At 37.3% G+C, this 27,914-nt stretch overlaps 1 protein-coding gene across 1 annotated transcript in view; it reads right to left on the reverse strand.

Moving 5' to 3' along the window:
* dnah5 (dynein, axonemal, heavy chain 5) overlaps window positions 1-27,914 on the reverse strand; it is a 103,998-nt gene that overhangs the window by 53,960 nt on the left and 22,124 nt on the right. Inside the window, exons 19-46 of the mRNA XM_015373911.1 lie at window positions 27,149-27,239; window positions 26,760-26,905; window positions 26,373-26,547; window positions 25,973-26,227; window positions 25,410-25,606; window positions 25,196-25,295; window positions 24,793-24,935; window positions 22,433-22,509; window positions 22,236-22,360; window positions 21,905-22,140; window positions 18,154-18,372; window positions 17,512-17,574; window positions 16,960-17,198; window positions 15,248-15,395; window positions 15,058-15,150; window positions 14,422-14,621; window positions 14,093-14,246; window positions 13,031-13,194; window positions 12,746-12,902; window positions 9,600-9,812; window positions 9,226-9,450; window positions 8,357-8,529; window positions 6,351-6,421; window positions 4,438-4,545; window positions 4,124-4,311; window positions 903-1,097; window positions 656-790; window positions 216-323 (exon numbers count right to left, since the gene is read on the reverse strand). Coding sequence (XP_015229397.1) covers window positions 216-323; window positions 656-790; window positions 903-1,097; window positions 4,124-4,311; window positions 4,438-4,545; window positions 6,351-6,421; window positions 8,357-8,529; window positions 9,226-9,450; window positions 9,600-9,812; window positions 12,746-12,902; window positions 13,031-13,194; window positions 14,093-14,246; window positions 14,422-14,621; window positions 15,058-15,150; window positions 15,248-15,395; window positions 16,960-17,198; window positions 17,512-17,574; window positions 18,154-18,372; window positions 21,905-22,140; window positions 22,236-22,360; window positions 22,433-22,509; window positions 24,793-24,935; window positions 25,196-25,295; window positions 25,410-25,606; window positions 25,973-26,227; window positions 26,373-26,547; window positions 26,760-26,905; window positions 27,149-27,239 — 4,398 coding nt within the window. The remainder of the gene's footprint in view (window positions 1-215; window positions 324-655; window positions 791-902; window positions 1,098-4,123; window positions 4,312-4,437; window positions 4,546-6,350; window positions 6,422-8,356; window positions 8,530-9,225; window positions 9,451-9,599; window positions 9,813-12,745; window positions 12,903-13,030; window positions 13,195-14,092; window positions 14,247-14,421; window positions 14,622-15,057; window positions 15,151-15,247; window positions 15,396-16,959; window positions 17,199-17,511; window positions 17,575-18,153; window positions 18,373-21,904; window positions 22,141-22,235; window positions 22,361-22,432; window positions 22,510-24,792; window positions 24,936-25,195; window positions 25,296-25,409; window positions 25,607-25,972; window positions 26,228-26,372; window positions 26,548-26,759; window positions 26,906-27,148; window positions 27,240-27,914) is intronic.

The following is a 27,914-nucleotide window of genomic DNA, read 5'->3' on the forward strand; positions in this document are numbered from 1 at the left end:
ATGAATGTTGAAATAAAAGTTAACATTGGATTTAATTAAAGTCAAATGTCCTTTTCAACTGTATTTCAAATGCACCTAAACTGCAATACCTATCGAGAAGTTTACTATATTCCAGGTACAAAGCTAGAAACTGTAATCCATGAAATACATACATAAAAATAATTCTCCTCTCTGCACTCATTTAAAAGTCCAAACATGTTGCTTGTTGCTCCTACCTGTTTGTCAATGGCAGCTTCTAGTTCTGGGTAGCCTACTTTTTCAAGTTTGATGCTAGGGAAAAGGTCTTCAATCAGGCTCAGGAATAATTGCTCATCTTCATCAATCTATAGAAAATGAAAAGTCAATCAATCAATCAATACAACAGTCAGTATCAATTAAACACTTTATATACTTAGGTGAGCAAAATGCTGTTCAGGACAATAAAAAAGGAAAGTGCATTGACCAAAAACATATAAAGAAAAAAAAAAACATATATACATACAAAAACTATAAAACCTTTTTCTTAAGATTTTTAAGGTTTGTGAGTGTTTTCATGTTATTGCAATGTGCTTGAATGTTTTTTGAAAAGTGATTTTTTTTATATATTCTTTATATTTTTTTTTACATGAAAAATAGCCTAAAACTTATTTAATCTTTACAGTGTTTTCAGACTGACCAGTTTTGATAGATTCATGTCTCTCAGAACCCTCATGACGATGGTGGACTCTGTATCATCAGGGTTAGCCCGCTTGGCCGCTCCCAGGGTGCGTAGAACTGACAGGATGTTGCGTAGGCCAAAGTCGTAGTGAACCTGGTAAACAAAAAAAAAAAAAAAGAAAAAGCATGTTATAGGAATGTCTTACTTCCATACAGAACATAAGTAATATACAAAACCTTTTGGCATGGCTTTTACATCTCTTTACCTGTTTGGAGAGCTGCTCCTCACACAGCTTGTATAATGTGAAGAACTTGCCAGCTAACTTGATGTTGTCTTTAAAACCACAACTGGCCAGTTTCACTCTAATAATGATCTGACGGTCAGGGACCATCATGGCTACAGATCGGAAATTGATCTTCAGGTTTTCTGGAAGCTCCTGGCGACCTGCATAACCTGGGTTCTAATTATTCAGAAAAAATAAAGTATAAACAAAAAAAGAAAGAAAGAAAGAAAGAATAAAAGTAATGCAACTTCCAGAGACATGAAATAATAATAAAATGTACAGTTAGTAGCAGTGGCAGCTGGTGGAGTTTACTCCAGGAGGGGCTATAAATTGAAAATAGACGATAACAAAAACCAATCAAACCTGTAGACAGTTATCACACCAGTATATACATATGAATGCCACCAACAAAGAACATTATAAAAAACATTATAAAAACAAAACATAATTTGATGTACAATTTTGGTTTTTCCTTTTGTACATATATCTTGCCCTTTTGAGGCTTTGTGAAGACACATCTGTGTTTTGCATGGTCCAATATTGTGTCACAAATAGGATAGCCAGATGTCCAGCTTTGGGCCGGACTGTCTGGATTTTAATTGCATTGTCCGGTGTCCGAACGACTATTTGTCCTCTTTTATGGGGCCCAAGATTTTTTTTCCCATTTTTGCTACAGCACAATACAGTATCTAATCAAAAAAAAAAACAAAAAAAAAAACATCGACTATCTGGTCTAACAGATCATTGGTTAAGAGTGTAGCCATGACAGATGATGCTTGTTATTGGTTAAAAAAATAAACAAGGATCAGAGTGCTGTTGATATACATTGACAGAAAGTTAGCACCATGCCAAAATGCAAGCCCTTGTTTAACTCTGAATGGACAAAAGAGCATAAATAATAGGCTTTTTTTTTATCATGTATGCCACCTGTTAAAAGTTTTTTAATATTTAAGTCCACATATTTGTGGCATTCTGCACTTTAAAGATTCATCTCAGTGCACTTTTTGAACACCATAATGTAATGAATATATACAAATACTATTAACTGGGGCTGCAACTTGTTGTTATTTAGTAAATCAATTCATCTGTGGAATATTTTTAAATTAACTGATTAATAACCAGGTTACTTAAATAAGATATTTTACAAAAATTAAACCAGAAGAAACTAAAACTTATCCCCTTGAGGAGTGCTGGATAGAGCATACTGAGACAAAAAAGTTATTTTTATCTTAAATGCAAAATTGTATACATTTTTTTACACAATCTTGGTATAATTACTGCAATAAGTGGATTGCTTAGTCAGCTGAAGGCACACTTTAGAGCCTCTATAGTCCAGCTAATGATTAATCGATTCCTAAATTAGCTGACATCATTTCAACAATCAATTAATCACATTTATTACGATTGTTTCAGCCCTATTTGGAACCAATACTTTTTTAGTTTTTATTAATATTTTCTATTCAGCTACACAAGCATCCTCTATAAGCCCTTCAAAATTGTATTATAAATGACAGTATACCAGATTCTTATGTACACCTTAGTAATTTATTGATATGTTGCATGATGTCCTCCTTTTTGGTCCTATAGAAATGGCCACCCTAGATCACAAACCTTAAAATGACTCATGCATATTCAAAGCCAGCATGCAAACTACTGTAAGTGTGTGCAGAAAGAACCCAGGCCAGGATTTAAATTCAGGACTTTCTTGCTGCAAGATTACAGTGCTATAAATTGCAAGATCTTGCTGCTCATTAATAAAGTCAAATTTATATTTTGTTTTATTAAGCATAAAGTTCATTTTTTTACTTTTGATAAGAGTTGTTTGCAGAACCACCTACTGTAACTTAAAACAATGACTTAAAAAAAACAAAGGCTGGACAGCTGTATTTTCCTCATGGTGAGGTTGTGCGACTGTAATAGATCAAGGTATTTGAAGATTTTTGCACATATTTACTCAAACTCCCAATAAATGTAGATGGCTATATCTATTCATACAGCATACAGAATATCTTGATCATAGAGTTAAACTTATAAATTATTAAGTTAAAAATGGAAGATAATTTTCATTCCCAAGGAACACATCTTGAGGCCTAAATATGCTGTATTTGATTTTTGCATCTATGTATGCAGAGATGTACAAGCACACATAGATGTAGAAGGAAGAAATGATCTCTGACCCTCTGAAACAAGTAAGGACTATACCGCCTTGATACAAAGGTGATGCAGAAGTAAAATAAATGCCAAAAAGTACTTTATGGGAAGCATAATTATAAAGAAAGACCACTTTAAACTTTAAGCAGTCAACCTTTTAAGGTTACAGAAGCTAAAATATATTAAAGGCAACTTATTTTCATATAATCCTTTGATCTGTTATTTATTATAGGATCTCAAAAACCTCACAAAGTTAAAATGTATGTTTAACATTCAGCTACAAAGCTTAGGAATTCTGTACTACCATAAAATAATTAAAATATTTTTGCCCCTTTTATTTTTTAAATGTTTTCCATAAATCAGATACATAACATCACACTGACAAACTTTATTTCTACATTGGCTGGAGTAAAGGAGAGGCATTAACTGATGCACCCTTTACACATCCTTAGGGGTGGACTCCCATTTCTGCTGTTTTAATTATTTTAACTTATCTGTGTAAAACTTTTCTATTTGTTTTGATTTTTGATGTTTCTCTTTTGTATTTGTTTAGCACTTAGTTGAAGTTGATCATACCACCTTCAGCCTTATAACTGAAGGTGGTACGTTATTATAACTTAGGTTCATAATTAATATAGAAGGGTATATGCAACCTAAACCTCCTCTTACAACTCAATAAGTCATTTCTTAAGGAGAGTAAAATGCACAATTATTCTAACTTTCAGAAGTCATAGAAGCCTTTTACAGGATTTGGCTTCATGCCTTTTTTTCTGGTGTTTCTCTAATCTCACACAGACACATTACTCGCCTTAGGTAAGGTAGCATGGAAGAAAAGATCTGCATGGACTACAAAACAGAGCGTGGTCAATACTTAATGGGACATTGATCAAGTCAGACATAGATCCAAAAGGATGAACAAGTAAGGTTACCAGACAAGAGCAATAAATTTGCTGCTCGATGTTGTCAGCTTCTTTGCAGGAAGGTCATGTTTAGCTCCGTTTAAATACATCACTGCATTATTAAATCAGATATGATAACTTACAATAACTTACCATGGTGAGGAAAATGCCAAATTCAGGATTCATGTCGATACTCTCTCCATCGGTGAAGGTAAACTTTTTGCTACGATCCTTTTTGCATGTAAGAACTATTGAAATCTGCTGGGCTGCCACCGACAGGACTGGGAGGTCAATGCGGTTAAATTCATCAAAACATCCCCAGGAGCCAGACTGTGCCAGACCTGGAAATAGTACAGAGTTTAGCCATTCCATGATCATTTGTCATTTTTATAAAAGAAACAAAAAGAGAATTTTGGGATCTCTTTTTTAGGCAAAGACAATCCAATATTCAAATTTGTGACATTTACCTTTGAATATTCTTCCCAGGCCTCTGAAATCCATCTGGTCAGAACAATTGAAAACCACAACGTATTTGCCCAGACAGCGACCCATGTCCTTTATGGTCTCAGTCTTGCCTGATGACAAAATGTAAATAACTTACTTAAAAAAAAAAAAAAAGTGAATGCAACCAGAGGCCCTAACAAAAGATGTATATATACATGTCCCTTAAAAACCAAAAACTCTAATGAATGTTATTATTTTGAATCTTTGAGCCAAACGAAGTTAAGCAATTACATGGAGGGAAAGAAATGATACATGGTTTCTACCAGGTTTTCCATATAATCTGAAAAGTGTGTCTTGTATGCAATAAAACCACCAGCTGCTGCAGTTGCCACATTGTCTCATAACTACGAACTGAATTACTTTCCTTAAATGCCCTCCTTATGGGTCTCTAGAACTTTTTCAAATATATATGACAATGGAAAACAATAGATTTTCTTTAGTTTGTTTGATTTAATATGGTGTGCAGGACGTCAAACAAACATTCATTATGTTTCTAATGCTGCACAAATTTGTATGATAAATAAATAAAAAAAATTTCATTTTGACATTCCTGTCAAGAAAGATTTGGGTCATAGCCTGCAACACAACATGGCGTGGTGCCAAGCAGGTAGCGTTTGGAAACTAAGTGGCATGTGTCTCAGACCATGGATCGCAAAGGGAAAAATAGGATGATAGCTTATGAGAACAGAGGATTCAAAGAAGAATGGACCGAATCATTTGCTTTCATCACCAATGCAGAAGGATTGCTTTCATGTCTGCTTTTAAACAGAAGTTGTCAAGTAATAAAAAGTGTAATTTAGAAAGGCATTTCCAGGCTACATTCTACATTTACAGCCAGCCACCAAGTTGGGAGTAAGAGAAAAAGTGCGATTGCAGTACTTCTGGATAAATTACAGGAGCGCAAAGATAGATTGAAGAAGTGGATTGCATCTCTAAACTCCACTACTGCTGCTAGTGTTGTCGCAAGCATGGAAAACCGTTCACAGATCAAACAGGTAGCGCTCTTATGCAAGTATGTAAACTTTCTTTAATTTTTTTCCCCAAATTCTCAAAATTATAAAAAAAAGTATTTAAAAAAAATCTGATTTCTTTATTTTGTTTCTGTAATTTCATCAATGCAGCAAAACTTAATACTGTACATTATTATTGTAATGGATTTTAAACTTAAAGTTACAAATATTGTACAGCAGAGTAGTCACATGATGTGAGATTTGCTCTAGGATAAGCATTTAATCCATACATTCATCCATTTTCTGACATCCCAATCCCAAGTGGGGTCGCGAGGGGTGCCGGTGCCCATCTCCAGCTGTCTACTGGCGAGAGGTTGGGTACACCCTGGACAGGTTGCCAGTCCATCGCAGGGTAACACAGAGACAAACAGGGCAAACAACCTTTCACACACACAATCCCACCTAGGGAGAATTAAGAGAAACCTAATGGTCATGTTTGTGGACTGTGGGAGAACATGGAAGAACTCAGGGAGAACATGCAAGCTCCATGCAGAAAGACCCCGGGCCGAAAATCGAACCCATGACCTACGTACTGCAAGGCAGCAGTACTACCCACTGCGCCACTGAGCAGCATTTAATCATGAATTCTTGATATACATTTAACCCCATGTAGTCCTTTTGATTACTGGCTAATACACTTAGAGCCCGTGTTGCCATAAAAGGCTTATATAAAACTTTTTTATTTTTGTGTCTCCAGACAGATTTGTTTTTTTTGGTCCAATATCACTCTTTAAACAGTTTGGGTTGCCGGCCCCTTGCCTTACACCCTTTGTAAATGGACGACAAAAACCATTGTTACTCATCAGTTTTTCTAAGCATTGGCAGAAATGCTTAACTAAACAACAACAACAAAATCTTTGACTTACCTGTGCCTGCAGGACCAGCAGGAGCTCCACCCATGTTCATACCAAGAGCCTGAGCTAAGGTGATGTAACACCTAAGCAAACAAAGGTAAAAACAGGCATGTAGCATTTTATTTTGCTGGGATAAAAAATTTTGGCAATTTTTTTTTTAAAACCCCTCAAATGTTTATCCTTATCTGACTGGGAATGCAATTATTGTCTAAAAACAATTATACTGGACTACAAACAAGATATACTGTACAATCATCTGTAATACAGTGCATTAAGCCATTATTTTGTAAACTAGTCTCAATCATATTTTCCAAACTACTAACCAATTGTATCTGAAACCCAAAAGGAGCTGAGTAGAGAATTAGAGAAAATATGTTTGAATAAACAGGGAGGGTCCCGAATAAAAAAAACAAGAGAGAGAAACTCTAAATTAGGGGAATGATAAGATACTGGCCTAGGCAGTGAATGAAAAAGGAAGAAGAGAAAAGAATCAAATGTTGCTTCCACTGCCTTCAGCCATAGGGTCATTGTTTTAGTTCTATGAAGAGCCACTGTCAGATCACTGCTTGTACTTCCCTCTCTGCTGCTGTCCTTTCACATCCTTGTCTCATTGACATGTCTCTTACTGTGTCTCTTCTAATTTTTCTATGATTTTCTTTCTATCCCACCGTGCTTTTGGTGATTGTTGGTTCATTCCTGCCTCTCATTTTCAGTCTAATATATTTATTTTGCATGTCAGCCACCTTGTCTTCCAGTGAAAGGGGTTAATGATCACTGAAGAAGAATGCTTATTCAATCTGTATCTAATTTTTAGATGGTTTAACAGTAAACATGCTCACAGTACATGGTTTTAAATATTACATTACTCTTATAGAAGATGTTGGAAGAAAAAGTAATTCCTCAAGGCTGGATAAAGAAGTGCCTTCTTCTCTTCAGGTTACCTATAAGGAATTTTGCAGAATCTAGTCCCGGGAGCTATGGTACCCCCTTTTGTATCTCAGGTCAGGTTAATTTTTTATTGAAAAGCCTAATAACTATTTTTCCTCAAGACTTATTTTTTTCTTCATATAATTGCTTTCCAAGTTATCCTGTTCTCATTAAACATTCTTTCCTGCCCCCTTGAGGAGACTTCGTTATTTGTGTTTTGTATATATTGATCTGTTTGAACTACCGTAGCTGTTAGTTCCACACTGTTTCATCTAAGCAGTCTCTGTGGTGTTAAGCCTCCTATCTTCTTGTTTTCACCCATAAAGATATCTGTTTGTAAGTATTGGGTAATGTGTAATGTCAGAGTCTGAATTTATATTTTTTAATAAGTTCAATTCAGTTGTTTGCGTAATGTAAACAAATGCTAATTACGTTGGCATGTGTATGGTGTTTTCAATGTAAATTAGCATCGTGCTAACCGTTAACTTACCTCTTATTGCTTTTAGCTCATTTAAGCTATGTTTTCTGATTATTGATGTGTAAAGCATATTGCAATGGCCATTCCTATGTCTGTGTCACAGTTTTACAGTTTAACCAGTGAAAGAAGCATTGCAACAGGCTTTCTGCTGACATATTGGTGACGCTGTTAGCTATCTGTAAAGCTGCTGATGAAGGTTCTCAGTCATCCAGATCAAAGTCATTCCGTAAAAATTCAAAAAATATCCACTGGACTTGGTTTTCAAGATTTGAAGACGTTTCGCCACCTCTCCAGGAGGCTTTCAGGAGGCAACATTTGAATTGAGAAAGCCTCCTGGAGAGGTGGCGAAACGTCTTCAAATCTTGAAAACCAAGTCCAGTGGATATTTTTTGAATTTTTACGGAATATCTGTAAAGCTAATTCTAAGTTTGGTGAAAGGCAGAATACCTTCAACATTTAAAATGTGATATCTCCTACTGTCTGACGGTTCATATTTTTTTTCCTATTTATACTGAACACTGATTTGTACTTTCCAGCATTTTAGTTCTGTTTTGCATTGATAACCTTGTATTCTTTAATATGTGTTTGTGTGTTTTCACTGATGTACTTTTACCTGTCAGTCAAAGGAGTAATGACAAGCCTTTCTGTGCAGCCCAGGAACTCATTCTGGTAAATAAAGCTTATGTCAGTGATGCTTATGGACATCAGGTCTGACTTCTCAATGAAGTAGAAACGACACTGCTTCAGCCAGTCAAAATCAGTGGGGCTTTTGATATGTGACCGGCACTGAAAAGAAGAGAGAAAAGAAGGAAAAAAAATGGTTGAGACAAACTACCATGGATGGATGTTAAGTTACAACAACTGAAAAAACTATTGATATCTTCAGGCAAATGCTAATGCGACTTAAAAACGGAGAAGACTGGATGTATTAAAGAAAATAGTAGGAAAGAGGAGGTAAAAAGATTTTAGGAGAGAATTTAAAGGAAATAGGTGAGAGGTAAGTGAGAGTCAACCATTGGAGAGAATTATTTATTTATACTTATTTGACTCTGGTTAGGCCCACTGAGATCAAAGATATATTTTCTAAGGGGGATAGAGAGCAGAAGGCGGAAAAAACAACAGTCATACTGGTCTACATTAAAAACATTCACTAATTGATGAGCTGGACTGCAGTGGTTTTAACATAGCTTTTGTCATAGCTTGAAGCCAAAGTTCAGTTTAATATCAGACTCTTGATCTATAATTGATTTCATGCATAAATGCCAAATGCAGTCCTTTCTGCATCATTTAACACTAACTCTTAATAAAGTTGAGGTATTTTGGTACAGTAACGAAAGCCATTAGAAGTTCAAAATACTTATAATCTGCCTAATTGTGGTTATCTTTGGCATTATCCAACAATTAGACATCAAGCTGAGTGTATTTGGGCTGCCCTATAAAATAACTCAATTGAGATTGCTCTTATTAATCTATTTCACTCACCAGCTGATCAAATATATCCCTTTGGTGGACATGGATAGTTATCAGGGTCTCATATTTGGTCCTCGCTACAGCTTCCAGATCTTTCGTTGTTGTTTCAATTAGTTTATTCAGCAACTCAATGAAAAAAGAGTTGGTTTTTGACATAATTTTGGGATCAGATGCGGCCTTGATAAGAGCCTTCTCAGAGTCTCTTGTCCATATCATCTGGATACCCAGCAGCCCCACCTGCACCAAGAATATCACTGAATTAATGATATGGTTATTGATTGACATGAATACTTAAAATAAAATGTTGTTTTAAATACCTCTTATGAATGTAGGCTTTTGGGTTGTGAGCTTGGGGAATAGTTCTAAAATAAAGGGTTTTGATTTACCTGAGCAGGGAAAGAATTGAGGAACTCAGTAAGCTGGAAGTCAGATTCCTGGATGGCCTGAAAAGCCTGTCGAATCACTCGGTGCAATGACCCCTGGGATTCTTTCAGCAGAGCGTTCAACCATACTTCAACATTTCCTTCCGCTGTGACAGGATGCTCCAGCTCTACTGTTTCCCCCTCACGTGATGAGACAGCAAGAATTCGATCATATATCTGAAACAGAACAATTTTCTTTGAATAGGATAAAGCATGTTTTAATATATATAGATTTCTCTTTATTTAAGCTAATGATTTTCTCCTGAGAAAATGTATCAGTTCTAAGATTTACTGTGACACAAGTAATAGAGGTTGTAGTTTTTTTGCTTTTAAAACTACCTTACAGTAATTTATCATTTCAGGTTTGAGATAAGATGCAGATACATTTTAATTTTTGCTTATTTTGTCAGGTACAGCTATGTGCATGTATCCAAACTGAAAGTTATGCTCCAGACCAGCACAAAATGTATGTAACTTTAAAGTGGAAGGAAAACTCTAAATGACTTTAATTGTTTTTTTTTTTGACAAAAAGTATATTTTGACACTTATTTTGTTACAGAAAAGTGTCATTTTTTCATCTATTCAGTCCTACTTTTTCTGAAGAATAATAATCGATCACCTAGCTAAATAGAGACTACGTGAACACCATGAAAGGTGACAAATACAGCAGACAGATCAGAGGTGAAGATGTAGAGAAGTTGAAAGTAGTTACCTTATAGATAAGTGACCCTAGTTACACACCAGTTATCTCTGGGCTCTGTTTAACTTTAGAGGGACATCCACTGACAGAATTATTTGGAGAAGCTGTCAAGATGGAACTACAGAGATCCACAGCTCAGGCTCACAAGAGGCTTTGATCAGCAAAGAACAAAACTAAACTTTTTTAATTGCATTAGAGACGCACCAATCCATTTTTTTCCACATCTGATAAATGATCCAGCTAATTAGTAGACATCAGAGTGATATCCAATGCAAATATCGTATCAGTGTATTTTCTAGCTTTCATGCAAAATAATATAACATGTGTAAAATTAACACTGTATTGGTGTATAAGGAAAAAGATAGACAACAGTAAATATACAGCAAATAGTCTAATGATTTAGGTCAAATGATACACTAAATAAGTGTCAGAAGCCTAATTAAGATCAGGACGTAAACTTCACTCAAAATTTGTGAGTCTTAAGATTTTGTGTTTATACAATCTAACTGTAAGTCTCTCGACATGTAACTTAGACTATGTCAGGGCTACACTATACAGTATGGCCATAACTTATATCATTAAATAGATCTTAATTTGGGTTGATACGATATGATTTGATAAACAAAATAAACAAAAAAGACTGCCAGGTATGCTCACAACAGAATCCTGTTGAATCTTTTGACAATTATGTTTCCACATTTAGAAAACTGCTTAGATATAATATCTATCCATACATTTTCTTTCGCTTTATCCGGGGTTGGGTCACGGAGCCAGCAGACTAAGCAGAGATGCCCAGACATCCTGATCCACACACACCTCCTTCAGCTGCTCTGTGGGGACCCCAAGGTGACACAAGGCCAGCTCAGGAACATAGTCCCTCCAGTGTGTCCTGGGTCTTCCAAGAGGCCTCCTCACAATAGGACATGCCTGGAACACCTCGGAAGCGACCAGGAGACATCCGGAACAGATGCCCGAGCCACGTCAGCTGGCTCCTTTTGACATGGAGGAGCAACAAATTTACTCTGAGCTCCTCCCGGATAACTGAGCTCCTCACCCGATCTCGAAGGGTGTGCCCAGCCAACCTGCGAAGGAAACTCATTTTGGACTCTTGTATTCGCAATCTTGTCTTTCGGTCATTACCCAGCTCTCATGACCATAGGTAAGGGTGGGAATGTAGATCGATTGGTAAATTGAGAACTTCGTCCCCCGACTCAGCTCCCTCATCACCACGACAGTCTGATACAGCGACCACACCACGGCCGCACCGATCCATCTATCGATCTCACATTCCTATTCCACATTGAACTTCTCCACTTGATACAAGGACTCTCCACCGACCTGAAGAAAGGAGTCCACCTTTCTCCGATGGAGAACCATGGCCTCTGATTTGGAGGTGCTGAACCTCATCCCGGCCGTGTCACACTCGGCTGCAAACCGCCCCAGTGCATGTCGAAGGTCCTGGTTTGATGAAGCCAACAGAACAACATCATCTGCAAACAGGAGAGCATATCCCGAGGTTCCCAAACCAGATATCCTCCAGTTCCTGGCTGCACCTAGAAATTCTGTCCATAAATGTAATGAACAGAACCGGTGACAAAGGGAAGCCCTGGCGGAGACCAAAATGCGCCGAGAACAGGTCTGACTTACTGCTGGCAATGTGACCCAAGCTCCTGCTGAGTTCATACAGAGAACGGAAAGTCCTTATTAAGGAGGCAGCTCACGGGGGGTTGGCTTCAATATAACATTTAAGAAATATATATAAAAAAAAAAACATATAACCTACTGTAGGCCATCAGCAAGTGACACAAGCTGTAATAATAGATTCTATTGTATACTGACATATCAGAAATGTAATTCACCATCACTAAAAAATAATCTATCCATTTTTCTGTCACACTTATCCCAAGCACTGTCGCGAGGGGTGCTTGTGCCGAGCTCCTGCTGTCTACGGCTGAGAGGCGGGGTACACCCTGGACAGGTTGCCAGTCCATCGCAGGGAAACACAGAGACAAACAGGACAAACAACCAAAAAACAAATGAAAATTTAGGGAAACAAATTGACCTAACAGTCATGTTTTTGGGTTGTGGGAGGAATGGCATCTCTCTGGAGTACCCAGAGAGAACCCACGCATGATCAGGAAGAACATGCAAACTCCAAGCATAGAGAGCCAGGCTGGGAATCGAACCCAGATCATCTTGTGCTAGGCGACAATGCTACCCACTGTGTCACTGAGCAGCCTACTGTGGAATATATATTTTTTTTCCCAGCCCTACCTCACCAGGGAACTGGCTCGTGAGAGTCTAACACAGACACACCCACACAAAATTATCTATCTGCTCTTATGTATCTCCCTGCCTGCCTGGTTGTCAGTCATCTATATATAGACAGATATAGATATTATTTAGTCACCTTATCATGGAATTGTACGGTTTTGATGTTGTCAAAGACATTGAGAAGGTGTGCCTGGATAGTGTGGGAGTCAGAGGCCTGGCCCAGAATTTCCAGCAAGGCAGGGTCAGAGATGAAGAAAAAACGTGGAAAAAGCAGTCGCTTCTTCTCCAAATAACTGAAAAAACAAAAAACAAAAAAACAATTCAGTTATAAAAATCCTTTTAATAGTTAAAAAGCAAACCCATAATTTTAAATTGTTTATAACACTTTGGTATAAGTTGAGTAAAAAGTGCCTGTGCTCACCCTGTAAGTGACTTCTGGCAGATCTCCAGCTGCTCCAGCAGGTGAGGAAGCAGCTGGCCCATCGTCTCATCTCCCACACACGATTGCACAACATTGGGCATTTCGTGAGCTCGCATCATGATCTTCACCCAGGACTTATCAATAGTTGAGAAACGCTTTGCTTCCTAAATAGTTTTAAACAATGTATTACTTCTCAAACAACTCATTAGATTCACATTTCTTATACATGCGCCAATTGTATTTTGTATTCCTTTAAAACCAAAAAAGATACTGTATAGTGTATATAATAGTCTACAAAGACAAATCATTGTGAATTGTGAGTGCCTGATCATTGACCAGATTTCAAATTTAAATTTATCTTCAAATTTCAGGATTATCTTGAGCACTCTGTTGTAGAGCTGCCTAGAGTTGATTTGAATATGGAGATTTTCAGCTTAATTCTATATATTCAGATATGGGAGCTCTTTAGGAGAAAGCAGAGTAATCAACAGGTCAAGTTTTCCAAAAACCTGATTTTTATGAGGTTTATATATATAGGCAAAGGTCTAATTGCTTATGAATCTGAAGTGAAGGCAAATCATCAAACCAACAATGTTGTCTTGTTAAAGTTAACCACAGGATTATTTAGAGGACTACACATAGGATGCCATAATTTACTCTTATAAATTATCTTCCATAGTTATAGTATTGAAGGATGTAATCAGTTTTAACTCAACAGTCATCTCGTTATCACGAGAAAACGGCTTTCATTATCTTTGGTTGATGAGAAAATTTACTGAAAAAGTATCAGAGGGACACAACCGCTCTCGGCTGCCGTACATAACACCAGAAAATGTCTAGGAAATTTAAATGATATATAAACAAAAGTATAATTTATGAAAGTAGTGATAACTCCGCCAAATTTCGAATTGAAGGTATTTTTGTGTTTATTTTTTCTTGACTGTAAATGGTAAAGACTGTGTCATTTCTGGTTAAAAAAAATAACAACTGATGTGAAAGAATACTTTTAGCTGTTGGTGTATGTGGATAATCAATCAGGTATATCTGTAATCCTGCTTTTACCTTGGGCAGCTGTTTAGCAATGTCTCCCCCTACAAACACAGCTTCCAGATAGATCCATAGATTCTGGACATTCATCCACTGTTCAATGATATCAGTGGTGTTAGAAAGGTTCTGAACCCATTTCTGGATCTGAGCTTTAAATGGGGTGTTGTACCTTAGGAAGAAATTAAATCTGCATGTTAAACAATCATTGACATAGACATCTGGGTAATTTTTGCACTTTAATTTTTTTTTAAACCTATGTGAGAAACTTTTGTTTACAAAATAATATTCACTTATTGTACCTAATTCTTCGGATTTACAATTTCTAAGTATTATAAATGACATACCGATTGCTCATGAGAGACCCCAAAATCATCAAACTGTCATCCAAGCTAGATATGATTTCTGCTGTGCTGTCTCCTCGCAGAAGCAGCTCTCCCCGTGTCTTGAAGTTGGCAAATGTAAAGGTTGTGATGTCCCACTCAGCGATCACTTGCTTCAGTTTCTGCTCAATATCTCGCTCTTTCACAGCACTGATACAGATGTCCTTTAAATTAAGTTCCAAGATAGATGTTGTAATGATTTAATTTAATTTAAAACAAAATTTTAAACAAGCACAATTTATAAAAGGGCAATGTAAAAATTCAGGATACAGAGCATGTTCATAAAGACAAAGTAAAATCTGCCATTCTTTTTTGCTTTCTTGTGATACTTAGAACACAATTTATGTCTAAAAATAGGGTAATCTAACTAAATTCAAAAAGTGTTTTTAGATTATTTTTTTTCATAAAAGGAAAGGAAGGCCTTGATGATTAGCGCAACAGCATGTTTAGTTTTTTGTAAGCTGTGATATGATATGTCCACTCCTAATAAAAAAAAAAAAAACTTACTGACAACACAAATGTTTCTAGTAACCTAACCTAAATACAGCTTACAGCATTTCTTGCCATACATGGTGAACCTTCATTTTCTACGGTACTTACCTCAACTTCCTCCTTAAACTTCAGCAGAGGCGCCTCCATTATGTTACGAAGCTTGAATGTGTCAGTTTCAATCTCAAATGTATGGCCAGTCACCTGAGAAAAAAAAGATGAATCACAGCCATTTCTGATTGAAAAACATATGTGTTTTTGATGAGTACTGATTTAAACTTTTACTCAATTTCCATCTGACCTCTGTGATTCTCTTCCAGTGGCGTGTCATCATGGCATTGTTAGTCATGAGCTCCAGCAGGGGGCAGCACTCATTAAAGTCGTCAATAGTTTTCTTCAGATCCTGGAAAGCTTGCCATTCCTTTAGAGCATGAGGCAGCTTGCGGCATCTGTTTAGTTAAGCAGATTTTACACCTGCTATTTAAAACAGTTGATGCCTTAACAAATTATAAGGTGATCTTAACCCTTTATAGCCAAGTGCATCGTATACAGTAGATTTTGAAACCTCTGCAGCATCAGTGTGATGTTTTTGTTCTTGAAACACTGACTTACATTATCAGACACATGTAGTGAACAGAAAACATAAAAGATGATATAGAAATGCGTAATATTTCAAAATTGATGCAAATAAATTATGTAATTTTATGTTTTTACAACATTTATATAGTTATTTTATTTGTCACAAAGTTCAATGACAATTACAATTTTGGAAAATTAGAATCTTCTGTCAATTATTTCCTGGTTCAGGCTTTAAAGGGTTAAATATGAATTTCTTTTTGTTGCCATCAAAGGTTTAGCTGTCATTAAACTAAGAATGATTGAATCAACAAATTAATGCTGTTTGTTGATATGATAACATCAAAGTCAAAGGGAATAAACTAGGAATCAGATACTTTAATACCTGCAGCTTCACAGAAACATACAGCCACTCTGTTGCAAAAATGTAATCAAAGTCTTTAGTCAATTCATTAACCCTGCCTGACCAATAACTTCTTTTAAGTTTCAGAGTTGCTGTGATCAAGTGTCGCTGATGTAGCTGCAACTATTCCCCTCTGAAGAGAAACCCCTCCAGTGGAGGTTTTAAAAGGGCCAGCTTTCCGTTTCAACGTTCTATTTTGCCAGTGGCTCCGTGCCGCTAAAGGCTAGTCAAAGCGCTTCCAGCTGAAGGCTACGCTAAGTAGCAATCAAATCCCTCCGGAGAAGTCGGCGCTCGCTGAACCGAGTCATTTTAACCCCTGGTCTTTTGTGTTTATTTTACACAGTGAACGATTTATCACTCGGTCTGGATTCACTCTTTCAGTAGTATCCGAATGAACAGAGACACATTTATTTGGTTGGTGGTTAATAACGTTTTTGATAGCCAAAGTCCAAATTACTAAATTGGTAAAAGACAACTGAATTTTTATCAACCAAAGTCAGGAGTCCAACCTTTCAGGTAAGAGGCTGAAAACCCTGGTCAGTAGGTCAATTAGAGTTATAATCATTCAACTGATAATAATTAATTAGTTTTTCCATTGATTTCAATTACCTATTAATGAACTATCTCTTCCAGTTCTTGTTATTTCATATATTTTATAATCTGGTAAATGCTCACAACAGCACGCTTCTCATTATCAAGAGATCAAAAAATATATATATATAACATCAGTTTAAAGTTTTCACCATTAGGTGAAAACTGTAATCATTTGACGTTTCTTTTGGAATAAATCCACCCTTGTAAATTGGAGACTGCAGAAATTAACTGTTGATTGAATTTCAATGCAAACCAGACAGAAGTGACTTAAACAAGGCATATTTTGAGCCATCATAGTGCTACATTTTCTTTTCTTATCTCTAGTTGAGATTATTAAATCTAGTTTCAGGATCATGGAGGGGGTGATTAAAACTCTTCAATCATTAGTGTTCTTAACTAGGTTAGAAACAACTACTAGAAACAAAAAAAAAAGGTTTAACCTTGATTGAAAGTCGAGCAGCTCATTATTAATCCTCTCAATGTTGATGTCAGCCCAGAGTATGTCGTTGTATCCATTGACTCTTTCGATGACATTGTTGTAAAGGCCATACAACTTCTGCAGCAGGACCAGCTGATTTTTAATCTTTAGCAACTGATGGTGCTGTGTAACCGGAATTCCAAAGAGCTCCTGTCCTCCACTGTAAGTTATGTACTTCCTGTAAAGGTTGTCAAACCGATTCTAAAAACAAACAGGAGGGAATTAATCATTTAGATACAGTCTAGAGTGTAAATATACTACCATATCAAAATAATTTACCGGAGATAACTTTAAACAATTTTATATCTGAAATAAAATATGTAATTTGTCAATTATTTTTGCAAACAAATAAAAAGCAAACAAGTTTGTCAATGAAAAAGACTATTTGTATCAACACCATATATTTTAGGATTAATCAGCATGTGATCAGAAACCACATAACTTTCTGTTTCCATATGTAAGTGGTCCTTATCATAAAGGATAAGTAATTTACTGCAAACCATTACAAACGAACCTGGAACATAATTAGTCGATCACTGGCCTCCTGAGGAGCCAATTCCTTCACCATGGGCCCATCCTAAAAAGAGAGGGGGTAAAAAGTCAGTAGATTTTTTTATTATAACAATGAACAGTTAACAAAAGGCTCAGTGCTTCCCATGTAGCTATTTGTGTTGGTATACTGGTATACTGCCTTAGTTGAGCAGGGCTGAGGGTGAGGAAATGTTAAGCTTATTTGAGCATGTGTGTCATCTTCTGGACTGCTCCCTGGGCGGCGCACAATTGCAGCCCACTGCTCCCCAAGGGCATGGGGTAAATGCAGAGAGTTCATTTTGTTGCTGTGTACTTGTGACAATGTAATAACAATAAAGTTGAATTCTATTCTTTATATTATATGTGTGTTAGAATGAATCAGATGTGGAATTTGCAGTGTTCAACTGCCTTAAGGTGGAGTGTTATTGCTATGGCATCACAGACTATTTTCTTTTCTAACTGAACCATCAAATGAGCATCTTTAAATTAATTTTTCATAGTTTCGCTAACAGTTTTAACCATCTGGCTAAGTTACGCTTCTGCAGCACAACTATTGAGCCCTAGATGTAAAACCTAGGCATCGGTTGTGTAGCAAAGTAATCCATTGATTTCTATGATACTCTACCTTTTCATATTCCTGGTAGAATTGATCACAGTCATCTTGAAAGGTCTTTACATTGCAAATAAGTTCTTGCTGGAAGTGTGGCTGCAAGGCATCCAACTCATTCTGCACCTCAGTAGTTCTGGATAAGAGCTTTTCCCAGGTGTAGCGTAGAGCATCCACCTTGTCAACCTCTTCCTTGGCCACTGACAGTCCGTATTTTTGAAGCATTGCATAGGACTCCTGTGAGGAGGGGGAAAAGGGTTAATTGTTTCAACTGTAAAGCAAACGGATTGAGTGTAAATTCTGTCATACAATACATACATTATATTTGCCTATATACTAACAAATACATTAACTTAAATAACAGCTTGTTGACTTTTTAATAAACTCTTATGCCGCGTTCAGACCGTACGCGCTAAAAGCGGTAATTTCCACTAGCCCTGCAGGTAGTCCACTGCTTTCCATTTGAGATGCACAGTGTTTACGCCCTGGAGCGCATCATCAAATAGGTGGAACTTCACCTCTGTGAAGCGGACACCACACTGACACGAAAAAAATGTAGCAAATAGACTGAATGGTTAGTGCTTCATTGGCGCAGGTTTGGAAAAAAAAAAAATAGATTATATAAGCTGCTGCTGTTTCAGAGATATTTTATTTCTTTAGGTCAACTATCCCACGATTAAGCTCCAAATTGAATCAAAATTATGTAGCCTACTTTTTTAGAACTACTTCATTCGTGCAGGTAAATCTATCCTTTGTGCTAATTTGAATCATGACCGATGACATCACAATCCCAACAGACGTTAGTGCTGATATAAAGTTATTGCATAACACAAATCCTTCCTGTGCTGGTAATGAATGTAACAGTGAGCATGTTTGACTTATTTTGTGGCTGGAATGATTGTTTAATATTTAATCCCCCGCCTCCCAAACCTTTCGCTTTGGACCTTCCGTTACCCCTAGCAACCCTATGTAATTTCCTGTCAAGGTCTCGCTGTCTGTCTGCATTTCATAATAAAAGCAGAGGTTAAACTTAACATCACAGACTGCTACTAAATTGGTCTCTATGAACAACTTTGAATCACCTTGGAGAGTCAATTATTTTTCAAAGCCCCAAAGGCTCTGAAAAAAAGGGTCCACTTTGGTCCATTCAGATGCAAGTTGGATTGCAGGATGTAAATCTACCGCCTCAGAAAGCACCAATGCTGAGCAGTGTGCAGTGACAGACGGGGCTCTGTGCTGGAGGTAAGTGAGGACGATTTTAAAACCACCTAAAACCTCTTAACAGCATTGCTTATTTCAAACTTTTTTAACATTATTTCTCTTTATTCCATCTTAAACGAAAAAAGCTTCACCAAAAGATAGTCGCTGGCTAGCTGCCGTGTCGCGATTTCATAGAAAAGTTCAGCTTCTTTCAACTTCAGCGATCACCACTCCTCTCTCTACATGCGTTGCTGCTGTTTGACAACACCTAATTTCTATCTAATAGCACTAGGTGAGGGAGGAGCAGTGAACGCTCTCACCACATGGAGTTCACCGCTGACCAATTCGCCGTGTGGTTTGTATAGAAATTCTATGTGAATCAACCACTAGAACCATTGTTACGACCTTCTGTGTAAACGCACCATTACACAATATTGAAGCATTAAAATTTGGGTTATCATAAACATTTACAAAAATAATTGAATATGCAGTTTGTCTCCAATTTACTCCAGCCATCCATTATTATCATTATTCATACTGCTTATTCACTGAGGGTCACAGTGGGCCCAGTGTCTATCTCAATTTATTTATAAACCAAAGGAATGAATTAATGAAGATAATGCAGCAATGAGGAACTGCGCAGAAGTTGTATTTAAAACAATAAGTATAGTTAAAAAAAAAAGTCCATTTGAAATTAACTTTAATTCAGATAAGCTGAGTGATAACTGAGAGGAAAAGGATGAAACAACCAGAAAGTATATATGGGAGATAGAACAAAGAATAGGCTAATCAGCTGATAGGGAGCAGGTGTGGATAGAAGCAACTAGAAGGGAGCTAGGGGATAGGAGACTGGCACAAGGGGACAACACTGATTAAATATAACTAGAAAACAGCTAGAATGACACAAAATGGAAATGAGCCAATTACCCAGAAAACACAGAGTGACATTAATCAAAGTGTAACTGAAAACTCAAAAAGAAACTTAAACAGAACCAAAAGGTCCAAAAAGAGCAACATCATGAAATGACAAAGGGACCAGATGAAGGGTGTAACTAGGTAGAAGTCTGTAGGGGAAAAAAGGTAAACCTGGGTTTCCTGTGGGTTTCTTGTTAAATCAATATAATTACAGCATACTAAATCCAGATAAAAGGCAGAAAAAGACAAACAAAGGACAAAAAAGACAAACATATGTCCTAATGAATCTCAATAATCCAGGTAAAAGAAAGCAACAAAAATAAGGCAATAGGCCATACAAGTAACAAGAAGAACCTTTTGTACATTTGTTATACACTGCCTGGCCAAAAGAAAAGTCGCCACCTGGATTCAACTAAGCAAATACGAACGAGCCTCCTATTGGATAATTACTGCATTGGCGATTATCTGTCAGCTGGCAACAAGTTATTTAACCCCAACTGGTGCAATGACTTGCTTCTCATTTCCTAAACAACCATGTCGAAAGACACATCCCGTGGTTGTGGAAAAGATGTTAGTCTGTTTGAGAAGAGTCAAATCATTGGCATGCATCAAACCGAGAAAACATCTAAAGAGATTGCAGAAACTAATAAAATTGGGTTAAGAACTGTCCAACGCATTATTAAAAACTGGAAAGATAGTGGGGACCCATCATCTTCAAGGAAGAAATGTGGCCGGAAAAAAATCCTAAATGTTCGTGATCAGCGATCACTTAAACGTGTGGTTAGATCAAATTGAAGAAAAACAACAGTAGAACTCAGGGCTATGTTTAATACTGAAAGTAAGAGCATTTCCACACGCACAATGCGAAGGGAACTCACTTCAATTTGCTAGGGAGCATAAAGATTGGACTGTGGAGCAATGGAAGAAGGTCATGTGGTCTGATGAGTCCAGATTTACCCTGTTCCAGAGTGAGAACAGGGTAAATCAGGGTAAGAAGAAAGGAGGGTGAAGTGATGCACCCACCATGCCTAGTGCCTACTGTACAAGCCTGTGGGGGTGGTGTTATGATCTGGGGGTTGCTGCAGGTCTAGGTTCAGCAACAATATGTGCTCAAAGAATGAGGTCAACTGACTAACTGAATATACTAAATGACCAGGTTATTCCATCAATGGACTTTTTCTTCCCTGATGGCACAGGCATATTCCAAGATGACAATGCCAGGATTCATCGGGATAAAATTGTGAAAGACTGGTTCAGGGAGCATGACACATAATTTTCACACATGGATTGGCCACCATAGAGTCCAGACCTCAACCCCATTGAGAATCTTTGGGATGTGCTAGAGAGGGCTTTGCGCAGCGACCAGACACTACCATCATCAATGCAAGATCTTGGTGAAAAATTAATCCAACCCTGGATGGAAACAAATCTTTTGACATTACAGAAGCTTATGGAAACAATGCTAATCAAAGCTAAAGGCGGTCCAACAAAGTATTAGAGTGAGTGACCTTTTTTTTTTTTTGGCCAGGCAGTGTATTTGAAAACATGATACTACAGTTACTGTCATTGGTTTCTGAACCTCTTTAAATTCTATAAATCTTAATTAGAATAAAAGAGTCAGAATTAGCACCATTATAAAAAAAGTGGGGTTTACCTCAATTGGTCCAATTTGAAAATCAATGTCAATCTGATGCTCTCTAATTTCTTTGAGGGTAGCCATAGCAATGCGAACATCGTCTAGGTCTTTGACCTTTCGATTCAGTTTCTTTCCTGCTTCATCAACGAAAGCAAAGATCTGCTCCATGTCTGAGCGATATTTCCTTTTACAAAACAGCCCATAGTCCACCATCCAGTTCTTAGTTTCAACTGTGAAGGATATCTTCAGCAATTCTTGAAAAAACAAGATGGACAAGTAGAGCTAAGTTAATGTTAAAGCTTAAGGACAGTTTGTTTTAGATTTGTATAAATAACAACTTTGATCTCACCTGTAAATAAAGCTAAGGCTTTAACAGTGATGTACTCTGGTTCAGAGTTTATTTTGAGTTCAAGATCACGATAAAAAAGGATCTGGCTCTCAAACTCTGATAGCAAAGGGCTCCCCTGGATAAATCTAATAAAAAGAAGAAACTCAAGGGTCAAAATATCAAAATAAATGGAATTTTAATCTTTCATCCAAAATTACCTTTGAATGGTGTCCTCACGATCCTTTCTCCAGATGTAATGGTAACAGCTGAAGCGGTTAAGAGCGTTTTCCACTTCCTAAAAGATAAACCAAACAGATATACTATGTGTTGGGATCTGGAGATTCTCCAGCAGAGTGCGCTGTGGATCCTCCTGGGCTGGAGCCCTCCAGCACAGCTGACGTTCATCAGCTCATCAGGAGACCGGCCTTTATAAGCAGCTGCCAGACCTTCCTTCTACGCCGCAGTGTTAGCCAAGTTTGGTTAGCGAACCTGAACCTTTGAATTACTAATCCTTGTCTTCTTAGAGAAACCTTATTCTAATCTGCCTCTGTCTTCTCGCTCCTAGGAAACCAGTCTCTCGAGAGAAGCTCTGGATGAGCTTAACCTGAAACCTGCCTGCCTGCCCTAGAGAGCCAAACCTGAAGTTCCCACTCTGGAATCCACCTGCTGCTCTTTGGGAAAGAGCTAATCACTCCAACCAAGGTCTTTCATTGGAAGTCAGAAGCTAGACGCTGCTGCTGCTTAAGCACTCTGCTGAACCAACAGTCTCTGGACCCAACCGGTTCCCTCTCTCTGAACTAAGCCTGGACCTCTTCAAGGTATCCACTGAAAAATCTGAAAACTCATTTAACTCATCTGCAAACCAAGCTAACCTACTATCCATCTCTGCAGACGCCTGAGAATCCTGCCCGGACCAGAACCTGAATCTAGTTCATGTCATTTTGTGAAACCTTTAATAAACTCTGTTAATGTTGGGATCCTCAGGCTTGCCCACCAGAGGGCGCCGAGGATCCTCTTCTGCTCTCTTTCTGTCTCTTTCTCTTAGGGCTGGAGTCACTGTCAGGTTCTGGCGATTACCCTCTGCCTCCAGCAGAGTGCGCCGTGGGTCCTCCTGAGCTGAGCCTCCCACACACCTGTGGCTGATCTACTCATCAGGAGGACCACAGTATTCAAGCTGCCTTCAGACCTAGATTCCACGCCGCAGTGCTGATCTTAGTTGGAATCCTGTCTCTTCGTGAAAGCTCTGGATTGAGCTGTCTCTCTGGCAACCTGTCTCTGGCCTGCAGCTCTGGGAGAGTTGCATCTCAGGAAACCAGTCACAAGTCTGAAGCTCAAGGAGAGCTTAACCTGCTAAACTGCCCTGGTGAGCCGACCCGAAGATTCCTACGTGGTTGTAACCTGACGACTTCTATGTGGAGTTTCCCTAGAGGTTCCCATGTGGATTTTCCCCTGATGTTCCCTGCTGAGAGCTGGATGCTCAGATCATGGACTGCCATGCTAAGCAAGAAGCTAGATGCTTAACCTTTCTTGAACTCTGTTAACAAACCTTCTCCCGTTCCCTGAACATTCTCCAGTGAACCTGCTCCCCCAGGCCTGAACCAGAACCTGAATTATTTCCATGTGCTTGTGACAATAAACATTGTTAACCTTTCAACCAGTTTCCTTCTCCGTGGTGTTCTGCATACTTGGGTCACTTTAGAGAACCCATCATGACAGTTAAATCTTTAACCAAATCTCCAGTGGTGTTCTGCATGTGGGTTTTATCTCTAAACCGATCATGACACTATGGATATTGAACATGTAGTTATTGTGGAATAAACAGACAGCAAAGGTTTCTGTAAGTTCTTCTTATGCAGAGCATTTTAATTACAATATGAATACAATCATTCAAAGTATGCAGTCATCCATCTATCTTCTCTACCTGGGGAGAGATATGACCCATGTTTAATTGATTTCCAAATACCAAAAATGACCACAAAAAAAACCCATGCCTCCTCAGGATAAAATTTATAAACGCTTCAAGATATGAAGTGTTAACATTTTTCAAAGATCCTGTGTATCTCAACCAAACAAAAAGTAATTCAACTAAACTCAAAAATACTTTGATAATATAAAAGGGAAATATAATATAAAATAGTATAATATTATATATAAACATATCGATAATTCATATATATTTATAAGTGGTTGGCTGTTATCGGCATTAAAGCAGCGTGTTAAATAATACTACTTTATATTATATCTATATAATATCCAAACATAGTATGTTTTTATACAATATAATAAACAATAACCTAAAAACATAAACAATATCCATGCTTTCAAGCCTTTATTTTTGTGAATTATTATCCACTTTCATCTAATAAAAAGAAAATAAATTGGGATGGAATCAGAAAATTCCATCCCAATTTAAAAGCCATTGAAAAAATATCTACTTAAAGCTGGTAATTTTAAAAAATGGTCATTTAATGTGTCAATCCAGCCTCATGGCAAAACATATATTTATATTTGATAAATATAATTGCCTTGCTGAAATTTTGATTTGCTATTAGGATAATAAATGATAATAACCATTTACCTTCTTGGTAGATTTGATGGAGGTACTGAGAACAGATTTTAGCTTGACTATCTCGTCATTCGCAGATATAGTCTTGTAGTAATTTCTTTCTTGGATAGGAATGGCTTGACTCACAAACAGTGACATTTCTGAGCTGGTACCATCTGAAAAATATAGAATTGAAGACAATGTTTTCAAGAAACTTTCATAGATCTATGTCACATATGTAAGCATTTTAGAATACACATTATATAACAATTCCACTGAGTCTGGTGTATTTGACATGCAGATATTCGTTTTAACAACCCATCCTATCTAAATAGATCGGAGTTGATAAAAAAAAAAAAGACAGAAAGAGAACAAATTAGTAGAATAGTAATTTGGTGAAGGTCGTTCAGGCGTTTAGCAGCATTATCATTCATACCTGTCATACTTCTGTGTGTTGGTGTTGTTGCTCCATTGTCTGATTCACTCTCTGAGCCGTCTTGTTTAAGGGCCGCCATTCGGTTCTCTTTTATTTCTCTCTATAAAGTGCATATAAAAGGCAAGCTTTCAGAACTTGTTTGGTTGAATATGATGAAATCAGAAAACTTACACGTCCAAACAATCACATTAATGTAACTTTAGAGTAAGCATACCTTAGTAATCCTTTCTTTGCTCCATTCACCTACTCCTTTGCTTACACTGACCACACATGCAACAACCTTGTCTAAAGCCCTCTGGACCTCCTCCAGAGTTGGCATCATGACAATGTTAGGTATAGACAGGTTCAGATCGGCTTTAAAGATAGCCTGCTGATAACTGTGCTTCCCATGGCTGGGTCCCTCACTCTCACCTACCAGAGAGAGAATAGAAAAACATCACATTAACAACAAAACCCTATATGCATTCAGAAGAAAATAGATATAGGAACCTAACTGAAATAAGTTGTGTTTTCTATTCAACAGATAATAAGTGTACAGTAAAGTTGCTGAGTCTTGTCATTCTGAGCTTTCAGTTTCCATCTGTCATGGCACATGTTGGATTTGGAAAACTTAGCCAACTTTTGGAAATCACCACAAATAAGGTAAATGTCTACATTCTATTAGGAATACACACCAGCAGTTTTAGTGATAATAACAGCAAAAACTGGTATTTCTAAACCTTGTATTTTTGTCCTTTTCCTCCTTAATTAAGAGATGGTTCTTTTGAGTAAACCCACCCAAGAAATGCATAACTGAAGGTGTATTTATGCGCTTGTGTAGCATCTCCAGAGTTTTGCGTATAGCATTGAGCAAAGCGTCAACATTGCGTTGGTTGAAGTAGGAAAGCAGTTCCTGGGCATCCTCTTCCATTTCTTCCATTGAATCTTTTTTCTTTCTCTCTCTCACTAAAGGAGAGGAAGGACCTGATACAGCAGGGGGTACAAATGTGTTCCTGGAGCTTAGATGTCTTTCAGAGCTGTATCCCTCATCACCTGAAGAAACATATTTGCAATCACAATTTGAGAAATTAGATAGAAGAGTAGATAGATTAGAACAGTACTCTGATCCACTTATCTTTAAGAGAGTCAGCTTGGGTATTTTATATCAGTTTGCGTATGATCTGGAATGAAAGTATACCTTCAAGTATAAAGGGTTGTTTGGTCTTGCTCTCACTACAGCTGTCTTCTGCATCTTTCCCCTTGTCTTGCTGATCATGGTCAAACTCGGTCAGCATGTTGATCAGTTCATTTGTAGCCTCCTCCACCAGTGTGCTCTTTAGGTGTAGATTCTGAGCTTGTTTTATGCACAAGTCCTTGGCACAAAGTAAATTAATTGAAATAAAATGAGTGTCTGACAGTAGTTAGGGGGTGCCAAAAACACTTTCTTTAGAAATCTGTGTGTATCCTTTCAAGTTTAACACAGGCCAGGTACAAGACTAATAAGGTGGGTTCAGTTTGGCTAAATTAACATAACACAACAATGCCATTATCTTATATGAAGGAAATGTTATTCATTTATATTTACCCTGGTGGCTTTAAAAAATTCCTCACAGCTGAGCGGTTGTTCCTCTGGCAGAACACACAGTGTGGTTAAACTCATCTCCTGCAGTACAGCATCTATTCTAAACTCCACCAAATCGTTCACTCTGTCTATTAATAGCTCCAAATCTCCTGGAGACAAAGAACAACAAAAGTGTGAATAGAACAAAAAGGGACCAAGAGAAAAAAGACAGAGCTTAATGAATAATTTAAAAAGTTAAACACAGACAGAAGGAGAATATGTGAGATATATGTGAATTTTGCTTGTGTGTACACAATGAATGAACTAATCAAAATCTGACCATATGCTGCCAGCAGGAAATATTATGTCAGCAAATGAGGTAGGTTATTATTATTTTTTGGTTTTTTGCTTACCCAATGCTTTATCAATGCAGCTTAATAACTTGTCTATACTCAAAGATATCCAGGTCAGGGAAGTCAAACCAGGCTGGATAGCCTTGTTTACCTATGCAGTACAAGGCAAATGGTATTAATGAAAGAAAACTGTAAAAGTATTTTTCTCATGTATAAGTCACCATAATACACTTTTCCAGTAAATTACTGTATGTTTATAGTATATAACATTTTTAAATGATCCAAATATATTTTTTTTCTATCCAAAAATTCATTAATAAAAAAAAACAAATGCAGTATTTTGGCTAATACATAGAACCAGGTGTTGAAATGTGTAACAAAAAGCTGATTTTAGTCATTATTTAAACCCAATATTTTATGAGGCTAAAGACTGAGAGAAGTGAGACGTAATCTGTGTTGTGTGTAAAAGCCTAACTGGGGACAGGCATTGAGAATTAGCCTTAGCTAAAAAGTTGTAGTGTGTGACATGATTCATGAAACATACTTGTCCCTATCAAATAAACAAATAAAAGAAAAAAATAAATGAATAAATCTATAAACACAGACAAAAACAGTCTAAGGTGTAAGCTTTCTGCTTTGTTTATAATTATAAAAGCAGCCTCCATGTATTATATTAGATAATAATGAAGAAATGGCCAGCAATTAGCTTTTTGTCTGTTATTCTGAAAGGTTTTGTTTTATTTTTTGTGAAACTAAAGTCAATCCATCCATCCATCCATCCATCCATCCATCCATCCATCCATCCATCCATCCATCCATCCATCCA

Source organism: Cyprinodon variegatus, unplaced genomic scaffold, assembly GCF_000732505.1.
Source record: "Cyprinodon variegatus isolate N-32 unplaced genomic scaffold, C_variegatus-1.0 Scaffold5, whole genome shotgun sequence".
Classification (NCBI taxonomy): domain Eukaryota; kingdom Metazoa; phylum Chordata; class Actinopteri; order Cyprinodontiformes; family Cyprinodontidae; genus Cyprinodon; species Cyprinodon variegatus.